The 13,463-nt window shown below is 43.3% G+C and overlaps 1 protein-coding gene and 1 non-coding gene across 2 annotated transcripts in view; one reads left to right on the forward strand and one right to left on the reverse strand.

The window, feature by feature from the left end:
- The window catches only part of atrnl1a (attractin-like 1a), a 375,666-nt gene that overhangs the window by 45,416 nt on the left and 316,787 nt on the right, over positions 1 to 13,463 (forward strand). Inside the window, exon 9 of the mRNA XM_059566501.1 lies at positions 6,547 to 6,730. Coding sequence (XP_059422484.1) covers positions 6,547 to 6,730 — 184 coding nt within the window. The remainder of the gene's footprint in view (positions 1 to 6,546; positions 6,731 to 13,463) is intronic.
- On the reverse strand, positions 516 to 586 carry trnag-gcc (transfer RNA glycine (anticodon GCC)). Its single transcript has one exon. It is a non-coding gene; the product is annotated as a tRNA-Gly (tRNA).

Consider the following 13,463-nt stretch of genomic DNA (forward strand, 5'->3'; position numbering starts at 1 on the left):
GTCTGAGCTCTGTTGAGACTCCACTTAAATCTCTCTTTCTTATGCTTTCGCTTTCCCCCTCTTACTCTGTCTCTGGTCATACTCTCTAAATGAATACATGAGCTTATTAGAGCTGGTGAAAATGATGGCAATTGCACTCCGCTACACATCTGTTAAAATTTATGACATAAAGAACTTGGTGAAAGTAGCATGATGCAATATTTGAAGAGAAGTTTTCTTAAACTTTAGATATAGGTATAAATACAGTGATGTAACAAATCAGGAAAGCAATGAAAGGCAGAGACTTCTTAACTCTGGGACCCTCTGTCTCTGTAACACTTAGTCATGTGTAATTCATCACAGATGTTCTACCAGCGAGCAGCTAACTACAGTCTTGAAATCAGACTAGAATGCTAAATGTCCGCATGTTAGATGTAGTTACGTCACAATGTTAACTTTTGTTTAAAGTTAGTTGTAATGTAAGAATGTATTTTTTATTTATTTAATTTGAAAGTAGCAAGTTAAAATGTATTATTTGCATTGGCCGGGAATCGAACCCGGGCCTCCCGCGTGGCAGGCGAGAATTCTACCACTGAACCACCAATGCTTGCAATACTCATAAGTTTGCTGACACCTGGTCTCCACTGGCCGCTGCTGCAGTATTTTCTCTCTTTTTTTTCTTTAGACATGAATCAATATAACAGGCTTTAATGCAAACTAGAACAAGGGGCTATCTACTCTAGGAACGGCTGAAGACACACATACAGTGGTGTGAAAAAGTGTTGGCCCCCTTCCTGATTTCTTATTTTTTTTGGATGTTTTCACACTTTTAATGTTTCAGATCATCAAACAACTTTAAATATTGGAGATGGAGATATCAAAAGATGATAAAGGTGAATTGCACATGTGTGTGTTTAGAAATCCCACTGATCTGAATACTGAGGGCAGAAAGCTACCACCCACCTAGGTTAATGGAGAATATCCCTTTTGGCCCGTTTCAAAGGATTAAATGCATATGTGACTCTGAAGACGTTTTTGATAAAAATGCTCAAGACATGACTCAAAGGTTTAAGAAAAGAGGATATAAACACAAGACCTTAGATACAGTAGAGTTAATGAAATTAGTAGAGAACAGCTGTTGGTTCTGAAACAGAGGCAACAATAAGAGCCAAACCAAGTTTATTTTGTTACACAATACAGAAGTCAAGCCAAAAAGATAAAGCAAATAATAATGAAGAATTGGGACATAATAAAAAGTGATAGCGTCTTGAGAGATGCACTGCCGGAGGTACCTACTATCACTTTTAAACGAGCTCCTATTTTAAAAGATAGTCTTGTGAAAAGCTATATGCCTCCTGTACATTATAAAACTTAGAGGTAATTATATGTGTTGAAACTGTAATCATTGTAACAATATGGTCAAGACTAATACTTTTACAGATGTGACATCAAATCATGAATGCAGTATATACTCATTTATTAATTGTAATACCTCATTTGTTGTCTATAGACTAGAATGTCCTTGTGGCTGTTTTTATATTGGAAGAACCAAGCGTAAGCTTAAAGAAAGATTAGCAGAGCACAAATATGCTATAAGAACAAGTAACCACCAATAGCCTATGGCTCTACATCACAAAGGTGAACCACGGAAGTAGCGATACTCTAAAAATCTTTGGGATAGAACATGTTAAAATATCACCAAGAGGGGGAGATAGACTCAAAAAACTTTTACAAAGAGAATCCTTTTGGATTTATAATTTAAAAGCTAATAAATACCCTGGTCTAAACTTGAAATTGGATTTTTCCCTTTTTTTAACTGACTATATGCACATGTCAATGTTTTGCTATATGTATATATCTATTTTGATATTTCAAATTGTATCTTGATGTGGAAAGTGGTAAAACATAGAAATTGTAAAATTATTCAACATCTGAGACTGCACATATTTATTAGAGCATGAAATTAAATTATGTATTTTTCACAATGTAACTTTTTTCTGTAACTTGTCTTATACAAAGCAACCTTTTGCTATATGTATCTATTTATATTGTTATTTTAAACTATCTTGATGCAGGAAATTGAGTTGAAAAATATTGACTTATGTAAAGTAACTTGTTGTAATTGCTCTGTCAGGTGATACCTGTGCAGATGAGCACCTGTGCTTCTAGGTCATGTGACCACATGCAAATATAAAGCATGCAGTCTACAGACTGCCATTTAGAATTTGCCATGAAGAAGGGCGCAGAGGCCAAAACATGTTGGCATGTTTTTAATGGATAGCCAAGTTTAAATAAAGGCTTTTAAACTTAAATTCCTTGTGAGTGCCTCAGAACCACTGTTTATTTGGGAAACATTTTGGATCTCCTAGCTGAAGAGCACCATAGGAATACATTCATCAGTACCCAAGTAGCACTCCTAGTAACTTGTTTTTAAATGAAGGTTTTTATTATTTAGGGAACACAAAATCCAAAACTACATGTGACTGTGTGAAGAAGTGTTTGCCCCCCTGTTAAAACTGTGGTTTATCACACCTGTGTTCAATTTATGTAGCCACACCCAGGCCTGATTACTGCCACACCTGTTCACAATAAAGAAATCTCTTAAATAGGACCTGCCTGACAAAATGAAGTAGACCAAGAGGTCCTGAAAAGCTAGACATCATGCCGAGATCCAGAGAAATTCAGAAGCAAACGAGAAAGAAAGTAATTGAGATCTATCAGTCTGGAAAAGGTTATAAAGCCACCTGTAAAGTTTTGGGACTCCAGTGAACCACAGTGAGAGCCATTATTCACAAATGGCAAAAACATGGAACAGTGGAGAACCTTCCCAGGAGAGGCTGGCTGACCAAAATTACCCCAAGAGCACAGCGACGACTCATCCAAGAGGTCACAAAAGACCCCACAACAACATCCATAGAACTGCAGGCCTCACTTGCCTCAGTTAAGGTCAGTGTTCATGACTCCACCATAGGAAAGAGACTGGGCAAAAATGGTCTGCATGGCAGAGTTCCAAGACGAAGACTGCTGCTGAGCAAAAAGAACATAAAGGCTCATCTCTGGTTTGCCAGAAAACATCTTGATGATCCCCAAGACTTTTGGGAAAATACTCCGATCAGTCAGATCATAGGCAGTTTGTGTCCCTGGGTGGTTGCAGGTCCAATATTGGCTCAGAGCAGTTTGGTATTCCACAGGGTTCAGTTTTGAGTCCCTTACTTTTTAGTATGTACATTTTTTTCCCCTTGGGCTATTTCTAAGATCCCCTTGGTCTTAAGTTTCATTTTTACGCAGATGACACTCCGATTTACATTCACTCAAAACCTGGTGATAATTCGGCTGTTGCCTTTCAACATTGCATATTGGAGGTAAAAATGTGGATGTCTCAATTTTCTTTGTCTCAACAGTGACAAGACTAAAGTTATGCTGATTGGTTCACCCCATCAAATATGTAAATCTAGTATTCTAAACTTAACGATGGATGGGTCTATTATGGAGTTTCAAGCAAAATTAAAAAATCTCGGGGTGGTATTTGATTCAAACTTATCTTTTGATCCTCATGTTCAGTACACGGTTAAAGTAGAATTTTTTCACCTTAGAAATATGGCAAGACTGTGTTCCATGTTATCTTTTTCCGTGGCTGAAAAACTGATCAATATGTTTGTCTTTTCTCGAATTCACTACTGTAATGCAGTAATCGAAATCTACTCTAAACAAATTGCAGTATGTTCAAAATGCAGCTGACAGAATCCTGACAAGTGAGTACATCTCTCCAGTCTTCGAGTCCTTACACTGGCTTCCTGTCAGGTTTCGCATTGATTTTAAAATTCTTATACTTCCTTACAAGGCCCCATGGTTTAGCTCCAGAATATCTGACTGAACTTTTAACTGTCTACACCCCAAGGCGTAATCTTCGGTTATCGGATTCTGTCTTTTTAACTATTCCTATAAATCGTTTACGCTCTATGGGTGACCAGGCCTTCTCTTCTGTGGCACCTACACTCTGGAAATTCTCTCCCTACTGAAATTAGACAGACCGAATCCCTTAGTATTTTTAAATCTTCTCTTGAAACTTATTTTTCCGGGTTAGCATATATGTGATATGTTTCTTTGATTGTTAATCTCAGTGTATTTTTACTGTATGCCTTGGTAAAGCGCTCTGAGATGTAACTTTTAAAGGCGCTATAGAAAATAAAGTTTATTATTACGTCTGGTGTAAAAGTAACACCACATTTCAGAAAAAGAACATCATACCAACAGTAAAATATGGTGGTGGTAGTATGATGGTTTGGGGCTGTTTTGCTGCTTCAGGACCTACAAGACTTGCTGTGATAAATGGAACCATGAATTCTGCTGTTTACCAAAAAATCCTGTAGGAGAATGTCCGGCCATCTGCGAACTTGGGTTCTGCAGCAGGACAATGATCCAAAACACACCAGCAAGTCCACCTCTGAATGGCTGAAGAAAAACAAAATGAAGATTTTGGAATGGCCTAGCCAAGTCCTGACCTGAATCCTATTGAGATGCTGTGGCATGATCTTAAAAAGGCGGTTCATGCTCGAAAACCCTCCAATGTGGCTGAATTGCAACAATTCTGCATAGATGAGTGGACAAAAATTCCTCCACAGTGCTGTAACAGACTCATTGCAAGTTATCGCAAACGCTTGATTGCAGTTGTTGCTGCTAAAGGTGGCCCAATCAGTTATTAGGTTTAGGGGGCAAACACTTTTTCACACAGGGCCATGTAGTTTTGGATTTTGTTTTCCCTTAATAATAAAAACCTTAATTTAAAAACTGCATGTTGTCTTTATTTGTGTTATCTTTTAGTAATATTTACATTTGTTTGATGATCCGAAACATTAAAGTGTGACAAACATGCAAAAAAATAAGAAATCAGGCAGGGGGCCAAAACTTTTTCACACCACTGTACATAAAATTATAAACCCAAAAAAGACAGAACATACTAACTGGTACTTAAATACATTGGGTAACGAGGGTAATAACACATCTGAACATGACATGAACACAATCTTGCACTGGAGAAACTGGGTTAGGAGCACATGGGTTAGGAAAACACAAGAAAACAGGTCCATGATCCTTACACCTCGCCCTCTCCCAGAAGGAGAAATGGTGGGAATTTAGGAGGAGGCTCGGGTGGAGGAAGGACAACCAGGAGGAGGATGGCAAACAGTCCCGGGTGGAGACAATGGAGTGAGGAGCCAGGTAGGAGACAGGAGGAGCCAGGAGGAGCCATGAGGGACTTGGAGCAGGCGGAGCCAGACTGGACCCAGGCCACAGCCATGAAGGCGACCCACGGTGTAGCCGACAGAGGGAGGAGCAATGGTGGAGGAAGGGCTGACGACTCCAGGGGACCGACCGACAGCAGCGGATCATGGGGAGGTGCCCAAGGCAGAGATGGAGAGCCGATGAGCCAGAGCATCGGGGAGAATCTGGAGGGCCAAGCCGAAGCAGATGGCTCAGGCGACCGAGATGGAGGTGGGGATTCAGAAGGTCGTGGTGAAGCTGGAGCGACAGAGGACTGAGGAGGAACAGAACAGCCAGAGGAGGGGATTTTCCAGGCGACGGATGGTCTACGACAGACCAAGGTAGAGCTGGAGGGACGAGGGAGCCTGGCGGAGCCGCTGGGTTGACAGGGGCCAAGGCGGAGTCTGGGATTCAGAGGGTGGAGGCAATTGCCACCCGGATGATGGAGACTGGCAGAACTGCGGTTCTCGCACTGAATAGATGGTGGGTTGAGGGTGAGCAGTGGGGCTGCCAAACGACAGCAGAGGAGGAGGCAGGAGCGGGAGGGTAGGTGGGCATTTCTGAGACTCGGGGCTCTCAGGACTGGTGTGCGCCGTCCACACACACCAAATTGCACTCCATGTAACGGGGTGCTGAAGGGCTGGGCTCTGGGTCTGGTTGTGCTCTGGATCGCCTCTCTCCAGTTCAGTCCAGTGGTGTCTGGGAGGTCAGTGGGGTGATGGTAATTTGCCCCCTGATCAAGAACAGTTACTTCGGTGCAGCATCGTCAAACGCCGTTAAAATTGCTGAAGTAAAAAAGACTGAATGCAAAGTAGTACAAGGGGAAATCCACACTAGGAATGGTTGAAGACACACATATATAACATTATAGACCCGACAAAGACAGAACGCACAGACTTAAATACATAGGGTAACGAAGATAATAACAAGACACAGTTTCTATAGTAAAACTTTTTTTCTGTGCCTGGAGAATGGTAGTATTATTACTATTATTATTATTATTATTATTATTATTATTATGTTTCTTAAAGGTCCTTGTATATGCCATGGTTCATAAATATGCAAATCATTGAGTGCTGTGATATATGGTATTACCATCTGTCACTATGTACTTTGTAATTACCGCTGTATGTTTTTGAAAGCTTTTACACTGACTTTTATGCTAATAACAGTATTATTTAAAGATGGATATTTTTCTTTCTGTCTGTTTCTTTCTCAAAAGAAAGATTGCTTTCTCATGTTGCGTTATACTGTTAGCATATATTGTACATATGAGTTTTTGAAAGTAAAGTCTTAACTCTTTGTCAGGCACTAACTCCTGGTCAGTGGCAGAGACGAATGGGGCACTGGTGCAAGGAGGAAATGGCCACAGCAGCGTTTATGACAGCTCTTCACATTCCATATATGTCCATGGAGGATACAAAGCCCTCCCTGCCAACAAATACGGCCTAGTGGATCATTTGTACCGCTATCAGGTCCACACACACACCTGGTGAGTATCCACACGGTGTACATGTTATACTATGAAAAGTGTGTGTGCCTGTGTATTGTTACATGGCTGACTAATTATTTTGAACTCTGCCCCCTCAAAAAAAGAACAGATACTTTCATCCACATGTAAATCAGACCTAAGCACATATGTATGCAGGAATCACATCTTTACTAAGCCAATGAGTGTGCTAAACAAAACTTTCCAACATGTGTGAAGTATGACAACATTTACAAATAAGCTAGTAGTGACACTATTAATGATGCCAGGTTACTGTTGCCAGGCTTTGTTCTTTGGAGGTTTAGTCCAAGAGGAACCATTCCAACATGTCAAACAGGTGTTTTATCTTTTTTTTTAATAATCCTGCTGGAAAACAGCAAAAAATAGGATAGTTTATCAAAAAATTAAGGAATGAATGGATGAATGAACAAAATTTTTTGTCATCATTGACATTCTTTCTTCTGCTAATACAAAATAAAACATTTTGATGAATGTTGGTAACCAAACAGTTTTGGCTACCATTGGCTTCTGTTGTATGGACAAAAACACAGTGACATTTTACAAAATGTCTTCCTTTATGTTCCACAGAAGAAATAGTTATACAGGTTTGATAAATCATACAGGTCAGGAATAAAATGAGGGTAAGTAAATTATGAGAGATTTTCAATTTTGAATAAACTATGCCTTTAAATCGCTGGAGTGCTGATTTTAAAGGCAGGATTTAGTTCAAAATTTTTTTTTTGTTATGCTGGTTGAATGTATTTCATGTTCTGGGTCATTATTTAGTACAAAACCACACATAATGTTTCTACTGTATCTCTGTCAGTCAATTTGATATTTAGATAAATGAGTGCTGTCTGTCACTGTCTTTAATCAGTTCTGTGAATGACTGTATGGTCATTCTTTATAAAGTAGCAACAATGTCTTTGTAAAGTACAGTCTTAGGCACATTAGTATTTTCACCCCCAAAAAAGGGTTTTAAGCCAGTTATTTTAAATCTTTTGCTTTAGTATGTTAGTAGGAAATATCAGTTTACATTTCCAAACATTCATTTTGCCATTAATTTTAATAATAATTAGTGAAATTTTCAGTCTGACAACAGACTGCCTAAGACTAAGACTTTTGCACCGTAGTGTATGTATAAAGTATGTTTAATTAAATGAAGTATATTTAAATAAGTGTAATTAAAGTATGCGTTCATATGTGTTAAGGGCTAGATTTTCGCTGGAGGAAACAGCTGTGCTGTGATGAGCGGTGAACAGAGCGAAAACTTTACAGTAGATGAGAAACCGATTGCTCCCTCATGACCTTTTGTAAACTGTATTTATGACAAAGAACTGCACAGATCTTAAGTGATCTTAAGTGATCTAAATGTATTTATATGTATTTATATAGTATGTGGAAAGCATACTACCATAACATTTTCTTCCAATCATGCCTCAGTACGAGGGCTATGAAAGACTGTCCTACCTGCCAGTTAGTGTCTGTATTTGCATACCTCTGTGCACTCTGTTCACGCACACATGATACATCATCAGTGCGTTTCAGTATGCCATTGCAGACCAAGTGAGAATGGAAGGCGTTATTATTGTAATACTATGCGCTTTGTATTTTAATGTTCTATCACCGGTTAAATAGACATGAAGTAATCTGACAGCATTGCATTGAAGCCTTCACCAGCGCAGCCTCTTGTGTTGATGGTTAGCCTCTGGTCTTTTTGTGCGCACTCATGTGTTTTGTAGGAGGCGTGGCTTTGGAGAGTGATTTGTAGGGAGAGTGATCTGTAGGGAGAGTGATTTGTAGGGAGAGTGGGATCTTATGCTTTCAAAGCTTGCTATTGCTAGCCTGTCCGAAATCACTTACCCTAACTGTAACTGGTCTGCCGGCCTGGTCAGACTAGTATGTTGGCTGGTTTGGGTATTTTTCAACTTGCCATCCAGCTAAAATAAATAATATAAAACTCAATCAACTTCAACTCATTCAAGTTTAATTCAAGTAAGATTAGCTAAGAAACAGTTTAGGCTGGTTTGAGAGCAAGGAAGTGTGTAATTTGTGCACCAAATGGAATTACTGTTTTTGGTTACATCTCTTTAAGCTGTCCTTGTTACAGTGTAATTATATATTTAAGTAATATTTTGGAAAGGTGTTAAATGGATGATAGAAATGTTAACATTCATCTTTTACCTTTACTTTCTTTTTATTTTCATTATCAAGGAGATCAGTTTTAAAAACAAGGAATATATATTTTGTAAATATATGTATTTTTCAAGCAAGACAGGATATTTCTTTAAATTGTAAAATTATTTGTACATCAAATATAGGTGGTTGGAATAAACAAAAATGTACAGAGTAATAATGACATGTAACAAGTAACATGTAATTACATGCTATGAGTAAAGAGGGCACTGTAAATTAGTAACCTTACATTTTTCCCCCAGTTTCCAGCAATTTTTTCAAATCTGGTCATATCTAGTCAGTCAAACAAATGGATAGTAGCCACATTTGGTGCTGCCAATGGTGCAGATACTACACCCTTTCCCTTTTAACTCCAAAACTAACTTGGAAATGTTATGACATTTGTTATTATTAATGTAGTGTTTGGCCTACAGTTGAACCCAGTGGTACCACCGATGACTTTATGAATTCTATGGAACACTTGTTGAAGCTTAGACAAAGCACAAAGTAGTGGTAGAAGTTAATTTGAGGTTTCTTTTTGCATTCGTTCCTTTTCATATTTAAAGACGTTTCTCTTAAAAGTTGTTCGCTGCACAAAGAAAGCTTTTGTATCCATTTCTCCTAGAACGTCACTGTCTTCTGTGCTTGCAGATGGAAGACATTAAAAAAAGAGACCCAGTTTTTTTTCCCCCTTCGCCTTTACATTTACTGTCTGTTTGCTTGGCCTAACAGTGAAACCTGTCTCTAAAAGCTATCTTACCCTTAAACGCAAGGATCTTTCACTTGTACACACACTGTGTCTGACTGTGCGTTCCTCACTCTGGCTTTTGATTGGCAAAGTAAGTGAAAGGAGCTGCACAATGCATCAAACAACGCTTTGCTAACAGGGCTTGGGGTGTTTGACAGGGTGTAGAGAGGAGTGCTGAGTGGATGCAGAGTGACACAAAGTGCTTATTCTCACACATACAAACACAATGAGGTTGAAGCAGGTATGATACATGAGATGGAAAGTGGTGAATGACTTTAAGAACCCATTGCACCTTTTTGAAGTTAGAACTTTAGAGAAGATTGTATATTGTATATTTTTGGAAACTAAAAAGAAAATTATTTTATTAATGAATGGCGTTTAGGACCTTGTTCTTTTTAGTGGATCAAAAAACCAAACAGCAAGGCCTGTGTGGTCTGATTCACAAGTGAACAACTGATTTCAAAAACAAAAGTTTCAAAAACATACAAATTCAACCCCGTGCAGTCTGATTCATAAACAAATGACTCTTACTGCCCTTCCTGCTGCGCGGTCCGGCGCACATATCCTTTCAATTCTGTTATATCCAGCTGTTCTTTATGCGTGTGTGTGTGTTCGCCCTGCGACACACACACGTAAAAGAGCTTGCGTCTTTTTTAAGATGCCTTCCTGCGGCTCGTCAGAGCCCCACTCAGCGAGGGAGACCGGTACGTCATCTGTGTCTCCTGCCTGGGTGAAGATCATGCAGCGCTCGCTGACGGCGGATGCCCTCACTGCGAGCTGTTGCCATGGTGACTCTGAGGACTCACTTGGCCTTTTCTCTGAGTCTGCATTCTCCGCTGCGCTGAGGCGCCGCACTCTGCTAGCTTCGGGCAGTGAGGGCTGGGCGAGCTCCGAGGATCTCGCACCTTCTGCTCAGAAGACCAGCAAACGAGCTGACATCGAGAAGGAGGCGAGGCGAGTGCTCACGCTGGCCGCGACGAGTCTCGGCCTCGAGTGGTCTGCACCAGCGCCCCCCCTCTCGTTCCCGGCTGGATGGTAGTTTCCTCTCGGATGAGCGTACTTCTCAAAGCCCGCCTCATGTCTTCCTGAGCTTCACGAAGAGGTGGCAAAGGCTTGGAACGCTCCATATTCAGCGCGAACTCGCTCGTCTGTCTCACTAGCATTCTCCACATTGGATGATGCTAAAAACAGGAACTACCAGTCACTTCCGCCGGTGGAACAGGCGATAGCGAGGCACCTTTGTGTTCCGCCCTCTGCTGGACGGCGGACGAAAGCGGTGTTGCCATCTAAAGCCTGCTGCATGACGTCACCTCTGCTCGCGCGAATCTTCTGCTGCTGAGCAGGCTGCGTCTGCACTGCACACGATGGCTGCTTCATCGAAGCGCCGGTGTACGAGTTCCGCTGTGGCCGAGCTCTCACCCAAGCGCGCCGCTGTTTCAGTTCCAGGAACTGTGACTGTCTCAGCGTTTTCTGCAACGCGCAAGCCTTCACAGTTGCCCGCTTGCCTGCACACAAAAGCTGTTATCACAACAGCTTCAGCAACGCAGCTCGAGACCCCCGTTCTCGCTCTACCGGCCGTCGTCCCGCGCCGCGGGGACCGCGGCAGAGGATTACGGTGAAGCCGGGAGCCCCGAAGCCATCCTAGGAAAGCGCCGGTGTACGAGTCGCCACGGTCGAACTCTCACCTAAACGCGCCACTGTTTCAGTTCTAGGGATTGTGACTGTTTCAGCATCTTTTGCAATGCGCAAGCCTCTACGGTGGCCCGCTTGTGCCTAAAAAAAACAAACCCCCCCCCCCCAGATATTTCCCGAAAAAGGGGTAATTTCTGGTGCCACGGCCGATGGTGCTATAAATGTAGTGACGATGCCCACTGCTCAGTGCCCATCTCCACATATAAGCACAGCCCTTCACACAGGGCTCGCGCCCATGAAAGCGACTCAAGTCGATCGCGTGCACTGCATAGTAAACGTGCCCACTCCTCAGTGCCCACAAACACTGTCACACACGGCGCGTGGTTTCTGTAAAAACGAAACCCGTGCACGTACGCTCTGCCCAGGCAGACAGCGAGTCGAAAGCAGTAAATGTGCACACTTGCAGCCCACAGTTACTCGCAGACATCACGAGTCCCACGGGACCCGCTCAGCCCTCCCTCAATCGGTTAAGCGCCGGGACGGGGTCGAGGAGGAGCGATCTGCCCGCTGTGATCAGCGCGCTCCCTGCCTCAAATGCCACAGGCGTAACGCCCATGTTACAGCACACCGAAGCGCCGCCGTTGCTCAGTCAACAGAGCGCGCTTTGCATCCAGCCCTTAGCCATTCATGCAGATGCATGTTCAGCGCTTCCAGGGGTTTCTGATTGGGTGCTAGGCATTATAAGGAGAGGCTACTCGCTACAGTTTTTTCGACGCCCTCCGCGCTTTTTAGCGCGCGTCGAAACCACGGTCAAAACAGAAGTAGCATGCATACTTCGGGCCAAAATATCAAAACTGTTGAGCAGAGGGGCTGTAGAGCCTGTGTCTCAAGCTCAAAGCGAGGGGGGGCTGTACAGCAGATACTTTCTAGTGCCCAAGAGAGACGGGGGTCTCAGGCCCATACTGGATCTAAGACAGCTGAACAAGGCATTGGTGAAACGCAGTTTCAGAATGCTTACGACCAGGAAGCTCCTCGCGCATATTCGCAGAGTAGACTGGTTCATGTCAATAGATCTGAAGGACGCATTTTTTCAAATACAGATGGCGTCAATTCACAGGCGATATTTGAGATTCGCCTTCGAGGGCCAGGCATACCAGTTTGCAGTCCTGCCATTCGGCTTGTCCGTAGCTCCTCGTACGTTTACGAGGTGCATGGACGCAGCGCTCGCTCCTCTCAGACTCAGAGGCATGCGAGTGCTGAACTATTTGGACGACTGGCTGATTCTGGCTCAATCACGAGCGGAGCTCGTGGAGCACAGGGCCGTTTTACTCGATCACCTCGAGAAACTCGGTCTCAGTGTCAACTGGACGAAGAGTCGCTGAACCCCAGTCAGACGATACTGTTTTGGGTTTAGTTCTGGACTCACGTTCCATGACGGCGCGGCTGTCACCACAGCGCGCGTTGGGCATTCAGGGCGTGGCGAGTTCTCTCCGCTGCGGCGCGACCGTTTCGCTCAGAGAATGTCAGAGGATGCTGGGCCTCATGGCCTCAGCATCTCCGGTTCTGCAGTTGGGCTTGCTCCGCATGCGCCCCCTGCAGTTCTGGCTGAAAGCGCGGGTACCTGGTCGACTGCGTCTCAAGGTCAATCAGGGCTGTGTTACAGCCCTGAAACCCTGGACAACAAACGACTGGTACCAATCAGGTGTAAGCCTGGGGACTTCCTCGAAAGTGAAGATGGTGTCGACGGACGCCTCCACTTCGGGATGGGGAGCGCTGCTCGAGGGCAGACCGTCCTTTGGCCTGTGGTCAGAACGGGAAAGGCTCCAACATATCAACTGTCTGGAAATGCTGGCAGTGGAGAACGCGCTGACGCGCTTTTGTCCCCGAATCAAGGGACAACACGTCTTAGTCCGTTCGGACGACATGTCTGTGGTGTCCTACAGAAATCGCCAGGGCGGTCTCGGGTCCCGAAACCTGTACAGGTTAGCAGAACGCCTCCTGGTTCGTGCTCAGCGCAACTTGCGCTCGCTGAGGGCAGTTCATATGCCTGGGCTACAGAATCTGGGTCCAGACAGGCTGTCCAGAAGCAACATTCCCACGGGCAAATATTCTCTACACCCGCAAACAGTCCGGCTGTTGTGGGAGAGATTTGGCAGGGCGGAGGTGGACCTCTTCGCGTCC

This window comes from Carassius carassius, chromosome 14 (assembly GCF_963082965.1).
Source record: "Carassius carassius chromosome 14, fCarCar2.1, whole genome shotgun sequence".
NCBI lineage: Eukaryota > Metazoa > Chordata > Actinopteri > Cypriniformes > Cyprinidae > Carassius > Carassius carassius.